Source organism: Pavona decussata, unplaced genomic scaffold (genome assembly GCF_977016875.1).
Source record: "Pavona decussata unplaced genomic scaffold, jaPavDecu1.1 SCAFFOLD_140, whole genome shotgun sequence".
In the NCBI taxonomy this organism is placed as follows: Eukaryota; Metazoa; Cnidaria; class Anthozoa; order Scleractinia; family Agariciidae; genus Pavona; species Pavona decussata.
The window spans coordinates 1664035-1674102 of record NW_028145553.1 but is presented as its reverse complement, the minus strand read 5'-3'; the positions used below and the strand labels follow the sequence as shown (position 1 = coordinate 1674102).

Genomic DNA, 10068 nt, shown 5'->3' with positions numbered 1-10068 from the left:
TTCTGGGCTTACCATTATTCTAACAAGTCTGTGAAAGAACTAGAGCCCCATTCACACCAACAAAACAAGCTTAATAAAACCAGGTTTAACAAAATGAAAATTGGTAACAGAAAGCTGAATCATTAGCTTTGACACAGGATTCAAGTAAACTTTAACTTATTCTTTCATTTATGCTAAATCTGTAGTCGACAAAAATCTGTCGTAAACTCCCCAGTTTGCGTTACGCGTCAGATTTTATGACCATATTTGGAAATAGGGTTTTCGGGTTTTTATAACACACGTGCTCGCAAATAGGGCACTTGGCCTTGCACTGTAACACTGCGTTTTTCTCGCGTTGGTTGTTAAACAGTAAACTGGAAACGGTGAATAAACAGTAAACTGGAAAACGGTGGACTCTTCAGTGTGTCAGGGAATTTCTGTTTTATTCTAATACATTCTCCACAAATCCTAAAGCAGCTTTTATGAAGGCAACATTTTTAAAATTTGTTTAACTAAACAGCTTTTAAACGTGTTTAAGCCTTGGTGTGAATGGGGTATAAGTCTCGGATAAGCACTGTGGTAGTGAACGTTCGTTCTGTGGATCCGACTATCTCATGTATGTCCTGCTCACACGAGGATAATGGAGAATTTATTGTCTTTGCTAGTGAATTTATCATTGAAACGACAAAGCGACACGGTATTGACTGTATTATGAGGTGAAAATCACGACGCCATCGCATGCCCACTGGGGTAGCCGGACTACTGTCGACCCCCCGGGACGGACATTATTGAAAAATGCCCGGCTAATGCCCTGGGGGCAGTGATGGAATATTGACTGATTGATTATGTTTATGCCCAGAATTATTCCGGCTTGTTGTGGCTAGCCGGACTGAAAAAAAAAATTAAAAATAGCCAAAAAAAACACCCCTTAGTGTCTTGCTTTTGACGTCAGCTTAAAAAAAATCCAACAGAAACTGAGACAGGTCTTAAGAGTTTTACATTTAAATAGCATCCGTTGGCATTTGTATTATAAAATCCTTTACCGATATTGGCCACGTCGGTTGCGATTCTCCGGTTCTGTATTAGCAGAAAATTATATGTCATTGAATGACCACTTATTCCATATTGAATATTGCCAACAGGAAGACAAGGAAACTGCGGAAATGCATGTACCAAAAAAGTTGCTCTATCACTGATACATGCCGCCAGAGCCATATCTTGGCAGGAAGTTGTCTCTTAACCAGATATTTCCCAAAGAGTCGAGAAGATCTGGGTGAGAGATATTTTCATGCGTGTTCGCGCTCCGGTCTTACGCCCCAAGGGGTATGGTTTTTGATCACGGAAAGAAGGGAGCCGCGTGCGCGCGCGCAACGCGAGGGGAGCGCGGAGGGGAAGGAAAAGGAGGCTCCTTTACCCTCTCCTTCGCACTTCGTCGCGCGCTCACGATTCGCCCTCTTTTCTCCCCTTTTCTAGCGCCTCGCATGCAGACTATGCCTGTGATTAAAACTGTTGATCTAAACAGTGAAACATAAGTGGAATAATAAGTGAATGTATGTTTTAAGCAGTTGCGAAAAGAAAGCCTGAAGAAACGAATTAATTCAAACTTGAACGTAGCTTACATTTGGTTGGAATATTATTGGAAAGACGTTTCCTTCCTACATTTGGTTGCATTGTTTTATTTTTTTTTTATTCGGCTCATTATACTGAACTGACATAGATTCTAAATTCTTGATATTCCCAATGTCTATCCAGTGGTTCCAATATTTCAGAGTCTCCTCTTCCCGAATCTTCAGATTTCCCGTCCTCCACATCCATAGGTATTGTTCCTTCTTCTTGTCCTATTTGAAGCCATCCCAGGCGCGACCTTATATTGAAGAATGTTTGAATGTCTTTAGGCTGTCCACGGCCATCGGTAGCCCCTTTCGGCTTCATGAACGCCTTGCCGTCTTCATCGCAATGAAGGAATTCCCCTGTTTTCAGTGACTTGAAGGTAAAAGGAGATTCAAATCCTAGGCCTGTCCTTTCAATACAAAAGAAGTATTTGTCACTTGCAGGGGAGTTTACCAATTTCTGTTGAGACAATAAATCGATCGAAAGCATGAAGTGGACAGCAAAATGAACAAATTAAAACAAAAATGTATCCTGAATACCGATTAATTCAGTGCTTTCCACCTAAATTTGAGTAATCTATTCAAAAAAGTTTCTTTATGGGCATCTGTAATATGGTCGAAGTCTCGAAACAACAGCAATCAAGTGTCGTTTGTTTCCATTATGCTGAAAAAATCCAAATCCAAATCTTTCCAGTGAGGAGAGACTCGCGAGCAGTCTAAAGGCTTTTAAATCGCAAAAAAGAAGGCGTGATGTACCGAGCTTTCTACAAGATGGATCGGATACAAGGGCTGTCATCTATACAATTCTTAGTTTTTGTAACAAACATTGTAACTATTTGTTAGTTTTTTACGCGGTTATCTCAGTCATTCAATTGTAAGTTAGGTGGCCGCTACTTTTAGACACGCTAATAACGATATAATTCATGCATGCATTCATTCATTTATTCATTCATTCATTCATTCATTCATTCATTCATTCATTCATTCATTCATTCATTCATTCATTCATTCATTCATTCATTCATTCATTCATGCATTAATTAATTCATACATTCATTCATTCGTTCGTTCGTTCGTTCATTCATTCATGCATTAATTAATTAATTCATTCATTCATTCATTCATTCATGCATTAATTAATTCATTCATTCATTCATTCATTCATTCATTCATTCATTCATTCATTCATTCGTTCGTTCGTTCATTCGTTCGTTCGTTCGTTCGTTCGTTCATTCATTCGTTCATTCATTCGTTCGTTAATTCATTCAATTAATGCCTTGCAGTATGACTAGTTGTAAGCTGTTATTGCTGTTTTTGTACTGTTGTTTGTAACTGTTATTCAACTTACACGAAGTTTGACTTTGCCATCTTTGTTCACACTCAGGTAGTAATTTCCGTTCTTCGCGCTGAACTTCAAGACATTGGCCTCTACCTTTTTGCTCTTTTCCACGAGAAAGACTAAAAGTATAGTACAAAACATTAATCTATAAAGTCAAAATGGCTCAGAAAGAACAGTGGGACGGCCTTTTAGTAAACGCTACCATTAACATGAGTAACGATAAAGGAAGGAAGGAAGGAAGGAAGGAAGGAAGGAAGGAAGGAAGGAAGGAAGGAAATGAATTAGCCTGTCTATCAGATGATATGAATCAATGAATCAGGATGAAAGAACTTTTTAGAGATACAGGCACGAAATGGCAAACGTTCTCAGATAGGTACAGTTGAAGCCTACAGTTAGCTTACGTTTGAATTCTTGAGTCTACTATACCTTCCCTTCCCCTTTCCCTTTGCGGACAACTTTGCGCGCACGCGTGGTCACGTCGCGTGATATCGAAATTTGTTATGGCGCGTACGCTTTTGTGGACGCGTACGAAAAGGCTTTTTGGGGAGAAAGAGTGTTTTGAAGTTTCGTTTCACACTTTTTTTTTCTGGTTTTCCCGTTTCTTTTTTATTAAAGATTGAAGTTTGATCCTACAATTTCAAGGAGAACTAGCTCTTTTAATATTGAGGTCACATGCCTAGAAAATAGTGAGATACTACAGCCCTCTAGGGTGAAAACAAGCACGGTGACTCCCTCTTTTTATTTTATTTTTCTGATGTACAAGATGTACTTAATACCTGCGGAGATTTTCAAAAACTTCTCATTACAAACGTTCTTTCGATGGAATCACCTTAACAGCTTACACACAGGATTCAGCACGGACTTACGGCACACATAGTTAAACACGCGTCCACTGTTGCCCCACAGTGCCATATTTTTTAAGGTGCACGAAGCGACTTTCAATACAGTATGTCCTTCGTTCGAGTCTAATGGCTATTAATATAAACAAGGACAAGCATTCGTTCATTTATTCAGCAAACTTATTTTGTGTCGAAAGCTGGCATACCTGATGTGGGATCATCAATATCAGTGCCCGTAAAGTCCACCTCGATTACAGATTTTTTCGTGCCAGAATGGGCCTTTAAAAGGTTTCCGTCACTGCCATTCCTGCGTATCCTACAAGCTCTTATGACTGCCTGGATCGTGCAGAGTTCAGCCTCACCCATCTAACAAAATGTGAAGAAAAGTGTTAAGTCAAGTTTCAGTAGGCATTTCAGAATTTTTTTTTTTAGGATTGCAGCAACAAAAATAACGCGAGATGTATCTTTTAGATTCTAGTATGAGAACGAGTACGAGTTTTACCATTCTCATTCCCAGAGCCTACGACGTTTTGATCAGCGCAACAATTTTGAAAACCGTGGGGGCTCTGGGGATCGTGGGAATGGATTTTTACCAACAGAGAGAGAGTGCGCGTGCGTGAACCAGTGTCATTTTGGCGGGAAAATGAGATAGCCGTTATTATTTAACTACGAGTTTTTGAGAGAACGACGTAGTGGCGAAAACAAGTAACCTGAAAAAAAGTCTACCACTGCCGTTTCTTTTTCCTAATTGTTTCTACTGCTAGTATGAGTTACAGTGTTAGAGTTTGAAAGCTGCCAAAGTGAACTGAAAGGATGCACATCCAAAAGCCTCCCCTATTTCAATAGTTCCATTCTAAGGAGGGGGGGTGAATAGGTCTACGGATCGGCGGATTTGGTAAATATTTTAGCCCGGATTCTGGATTCAGAGCGAAATTTTAACGGATCTGCGGATCCTATGATCACAGCGGATCGCGGTTTTATCCAGTTTTGGGACCCGGAGTTTAGATTTTGCTTGTTAGGAAGTTCAAGTTTGTTCTTTTTTCTCGTATCTGCAAGATTTTGTTTCGATACAGAGGTTGGTTACATAATACCCTGCAACCAGAGGCCCTTCGAAGATGGAAGAGCCTCTGCTCGCAGGGTAGTTACATAAATATTTCGTTGATAGTCATCCTCAACGCTAAAACACAATATCACGCAAGGCAAATCCAACAACTGAAGTCGCTTTGTATCTCGCGTATCATCCATCGCGGCAAACAATTTGTGGATTCGGATTTAGTTGATTTTTTGAGCGGATCGACGGATTCAGCCATTAATTTAAGCGGATCGGCGGATTTACATACCCCTATTCACCCTCCTCTTTAAGTAAACGAGCCCTAATTCAGAGCCTGGTTGTTCGTAAACCTTCAACGCTATCCACGATTATAAGTTAAGCGAGGTTTTCATCTCGCTCCTCAAATATGTGTTTAAGGGCTACTGATAAGCTATTGTAGAGAAAAGTCTAAGTCAAAACTAAGGGATAAAAATCTTTTGGAGAAATCTTAAATGATAAGTACTAAAACTCGAATCAAAGTTCACGTTAACCCAGAATTAGCTTAAGCAGGCTTTGAACAACTTGGCCCAGGTTCACTTCCATCGGACAACTTATAGGTTTTGTTATCAGTTGTCCCTCGAACAACTCGGCCTTGGTGTCTAAAATGGGCAGGTGTTGTTATAACTCACCTGGGACTGCATTCTTGTTATATGTTGAAGCAGATCTGAAACGATTTGTCAGCAAAAACGTTGACACTTAAAAAGCATAAACAGCGAACAATGAGACCCAACGGATTTGTGAGTAGTGTTTAAATAATAGCCTCATTTCCATAATTTACCATTCTCATTCTTTGCAATAAAAAATACAGTGCTGACTAATTCTTCCGAATAATTTTCTACCAAATATTGTTTAAAATCATTGCCTGTTTTGAACTTAGGCAAATAGCGAATTGTATATCACTCAAATTGGTCCTTGCTTTGACAATTTACATCATTCACCCCCCCGGGGGGGGGGGTTACTTCATTATAAGAGGCTAATGGGGATGTGCCGCTGGATGGGGTCGCATTTTCACGACTGGATTGACTAGAATGGGGTTGCATTTTCAATAGAGCTACTAGAATGGGGTTGCACATTTTCAGATTTTTGGGGTAAGAAAATTCTAGGAAGATTAGGGATGCTTGTACTGTATGTGAAAAGTTAATGTGTCAATTCATTTTAGGATGACCTATTTAAAGGATTGATAAAGTAGATGTATAAATAGAAAGTGACTTAGTTGGGATCGCGAAAATTACATTTTCCCAAAAGTGACTAAGATGGGGTCTATAACTGGCCACAAAATAGACTATTATGGGGCAAGGGCTATGAGATGGCCAGCGGCACATACACAGCAAAACTGAACCCAAGTACCCCCCCCCCCCCCCCGGGCATTCACCACGTGCAACTAATTTTGGTCATCAACCGTCGCACAACAATAGAATATTATGCAAATAAATTTGGTACACTTATACCCATAAAGCCATTGGGTCTTATCGTTCACGGTTTATGCTTTTAGGTGTCAACGTTTTTGCAATCGAGTGTATCATACATTGTCCTTCAATATGCAAATTACTTTCTCATGAGCAAAGGTTGGGGTAATACTTAAGCAAGTAAAAATTAGCGATTAAATCGAACGCCGTTTCGGAGCCGTCAGGACACCATTTTCAAGTTCAAAATGATTAGAAGAAACTGTGAGGATTAACATTAATAAATAATTATATTAATGTAATGTCACGCAAACAGTTTTTCTCGAATATGAGTCCCATTGGAGAAAGGGACTGAGTATCACGCTATTTTTAGTGACTCATTGAAAATCGAAAAGACGCTATTGGGTTGATAGCAGCCAAGAGATAATGAACAAAATTCCAATTAAAGACTATCAGAATCAAAGAAACTATCCACGGATATTTTCGCCGGCAGATGACCGAAATAAAAATGGGTTCAAATTTGAAAACGTCGGGCCGACGTTTTCAATTTTCGCTGTCGTAACGCACTAAAAATCGGTTGTACTATATTTTGATTCAACCTTTCGTCTCAGTAGAATCACTATTAATATTTCCTTAAATTTTCGATTTAGAAATTTTAATTTAACACAGTGTTCAAAGTTCAAATTTAGTGAGTTTTTGCCCAAAATCATGATATCTGTCATGATACTGCCCTTTTAAGAGATCATGTCACTTCTCCTATTTAACATTTCATATACTAAACAATCGAAAAGCTGCCAAAAGAAAAAAAACGTGACCGTCATTCGTCTTCATGTGTTTACCGCAACGAAGAAAAGGGTATTAAGTATAAATAACCACAATTTATATATATTCACTCGTGCATAACACCATCACGATCATCAAAGATTAATACCTTGTTGTGAATTAATTTATGTATTAAAAATTGTTCTACAGACTTTATAGTAAATAATGCCTGCCTTTTCACTTCGTTGGAGTCAACGTTTCGATTCTTGTAGTGCTGTTTGATATGCTGTACAAAGTGGTCCTAACTTTTAACATTTCACCATGAGCTTGAGGCCATGCTGAATGAAAACATCAAAGTTGTCGAGCGGTTCGTTATGGTCATGTTTGTTATGCTGTACAAGCTGGTTCTGCATTTGAGTCTGTGCATGGAATACTTAAATGTTAGGGTTGGTGTTTTATTTTTGCAATTCGTAAACCCTTGTTTATGTTGTAACAGAAGGTTTTATTATGTTATAAATGTTGAATGAAATACCAAGTGTGTCACCATTCAACCGAACTTATTCAAATCTATTTTTCTGTGGTATTCCTTTAACTTTTGATTCTGTGGATGAAATCCCAACGCAGAATGATCTAAATGAAAGTCGAAAAATACGTTAACATTGCTATGCTGGTGTCCTATATATTTGTGCATTGTGTGAAGGTCTGCAATGGTTGCCTAACAGGAATAAATACAAATGTTTACTTACTTCCTGATAAAGACTTTTAAGCTCAGTTGTCTTCACTGTGTGAATCAGCCACAGTCAGCAGACGTAGAAGAAAAACAGTTGCTCCTCCAGTACGCACTTCGAAATGACCCACAACGGCCGAGCACCTACTCAGAATTAACACCCCGTCTGCTGTACGTACGAGAGATAAACTATTCAGAATGTTACGTGTGCGTTCCATTTTCCGTCTTTCACGGTTGGCTGACGTTAAAGCTACATTCAATAGTGTTTCCGCTGAGTTCGGATATACAGGTGTTGCTAATATACAACATTTTAACACGACGGACATAGAAGTGAAGACAACGCCGTTAACATGCTTGATTTGTTTCTATACTGGATCAGTCAAGTTGATTGAGTCATTTCAGAGCTCTATTAAGCCTTCTAGTTGTAGGCCAACCCTTTCAAAATTAACTTTTCTGAATGATTTCTCCAGTTTCTTTGTTTTGTTTTTTTAGTTTTGAAGTGCTTTATATGACTTGCGTGGGAACCTGTTAGCATATAGTGTTGCAGCATTTTGCAATGTCATCTCTCTGCGGATTGTCCGGGTCAAGAAGACCTCAAGTGAAATTACTTTTCAAAATATTTGCGCATATGTAATATCGGTCTATTACTGGTGATGAAGAGAAATAACAAATGTTCACCCTTTCCTTGATCCTCAGACTAGACGTTTTTGACTTTCGACCGCAGCAGTATACAGGAGATTTGCTTCTATATATGTACCCTTAGTAAATGCAGTCAAGGTTGCCCACGTCTCCCTGTATCTCAGTGATTACGGGTCATCAGACGGGTGTGCGAAAAATCATGGATGCGATTAATTTCTGATATTGTTACTTCAGTATCATAAACTGCCAAGGTAAGAGAAATTCACAAGAATATCAGGTCTTTTTTGGGGTCGACGCAGCCAACGTGTGGCTATTTACGCTGTAAGAGAGGACAAAAATTTTATAATATTTTCTAGAGCGAACAAGACCTGAAATATTTAAGTTCCTGTTTAGAAATGTTTCATATTGAACTGTTACAAAACGTGTGGGCAAAACAAAAATAAACTACTTGAAAGCCTTAGCGACACTCATAGGCCCCTTTCGGCAATTTCAGTTGAAATTCTATGATATTGTGACTGGTGAATTGTGTTCCTGCCGAGTTTAAGTTTCGATATTATATGTTGGTTAGCCTGGTTGCATGAGTCGTGCGTTGGCAAGCTGACGTTGTCAATATCTAATTATAAAGAAAATTTCCCGCAGGCTTGGCTATCGATAAGCAATTAGTTACCAACAAACAATTGTAGTGACCTCTCGTTTAGTAAGCATGGGTGGCCTGTGCTTTCCCAGGTTCAGCTGGGTCCAACATTGCCATGAATTCCATTAAGGGCTCGTTGAAGTGAAGCAAAGAGTCTTTCAAAATTAATTCATTTCAACCTCAGTCTCCCCCAAAAAGCGAGAAAGGCAAACAAGACAAAGCAGCATTCGCTCCTCATGCACAGAAGGAAGCGGTGCCGCGAGGTGCAATGGTTTTCAACTGCAGTTGAAGAAACTGTCGACGTCTACCTTAGTTCGGAAATGCACTGACTGCCTCACTGATCCTCTCACTGAACATAGGTTAAAGTGCCTTGCTCATCAAGTAACGGCCTGATCTCAGTTGCGGTTGGACTGCTTCAAAAGTAGAATATTTTGTTTATGTAACTGAGAATTGAAAACGCGTAAGTTAGACACTCCTACATTAGATCGTGACACAGCACTACAATTAGTTACCGCAGCAATTAAAAGAGCCACAGATAGCTCACTAATCACTTTATGCCAAGCCGAGTAAAGAATGACACGGCTACGAGGCATTCGCAAGAAAGTTTACTCCTTTCACCTTTGAGGTTTTATTACTGAAGTTCTAACCTAACTTCGGTCCTGATTATGTCTGCTAAGAAATATTGCCGGCTTGCGATTTAAAAAGTTTGCAATGAACAGTGCACATGTCATTTAGGAAATCTGAATAAATAATGTCTATATGCCCGAGTAGCCAATTCATGTTTTGTTAGCCGAAATTTACATTTTTAACAAGCTTGTGAGAGACGCCCACTTAGCTAGCTAAATTCACCGACTCACTCACTCGCTTACTCAATCCTGTGCTGTTGTGGATGAATCACACAGCGCCTCCACAAGTCTTGACACCTTCTGCCTGTCTTTACTGCTTCATCGAGAGAGATTAGGAATAAAGATGACTGCTGTATTGAACAGTGTTTGCCTTGAGGCAATTAATTGTCAAGAGCCTGGAAATGTAGATTCCTGATTGAA

The 10068-nt window shown here is 39.3% G+C and overlaps 1 protein-coding gene across 3 annotated transcripts; it reads right to left on the bottom strand.

The window, feature by feature from the left end:
- Positions 1 to 1653: 1653 nt before the first annotated feature.
- Positions 1654 to 9961, bottom strand: LOC146466915 (uncharacterized). 3 transcript variants are annotated; one of them, XM_085126682.1, is made up of 5 exons: positions 7769 to 8717; positions 5487 to 5521; positions 3974 to 4133; positions 2938 to 3047; positions 1654 to 2049 (listed from the first exon to the last, which is right to left on the bottom strand). In XM_085126682.1, the coding sequence occupies exons 2-5, from the start codon at positions 5496 to 5498 to the stop codon at positions 1678 to 1680; spliced, it is 654 nt and encodes a 217-aa protein (XP_084982808.1). In that variant the 5' UTR covers positions 5499 to 5521; positions 7769 to 8717; the 3' UTR covers positions 1654 to 1677. The 3 variants fall into 3 exon arrangements, with proteins under 3 accessions (XP_084982808.1, XP_084982810.1, XP_084982809.1); XM_085126684.1 differs by lacking the exons at positions 5487 to 5521; positions 7769 to 8717 and adding an exon at positions 9892 to 9961; XM_085126683.1 differs by lacking the exon at positions 5487 to 5521 and having other exon boundaries at positions 7769 to 8703.
- Between the last annotated feature and the right edge of the window lie 107 nt (positions 9962 to 10068).

Excerpts from the sequence above, each read along its gene's own strand:
- LOC146466915 (XM_085126682.1), bottom strand. Across the intron at positions 3,048-3,973 it reads TATTGATGATCCCACATCAG|TCTTTCTCGTGGAAAAGAGC; the intron begins GTATGCCAGCTT and ends CTATACTTTTAG. Across the intron at positions 2,050-2,937 it reads ATGGCAAAGTCAAACTTCGT|AAATTGGTAAACTCCCCTGC; the intron begins GTAAGTTGAATA and ends TTGTCTCAACAG.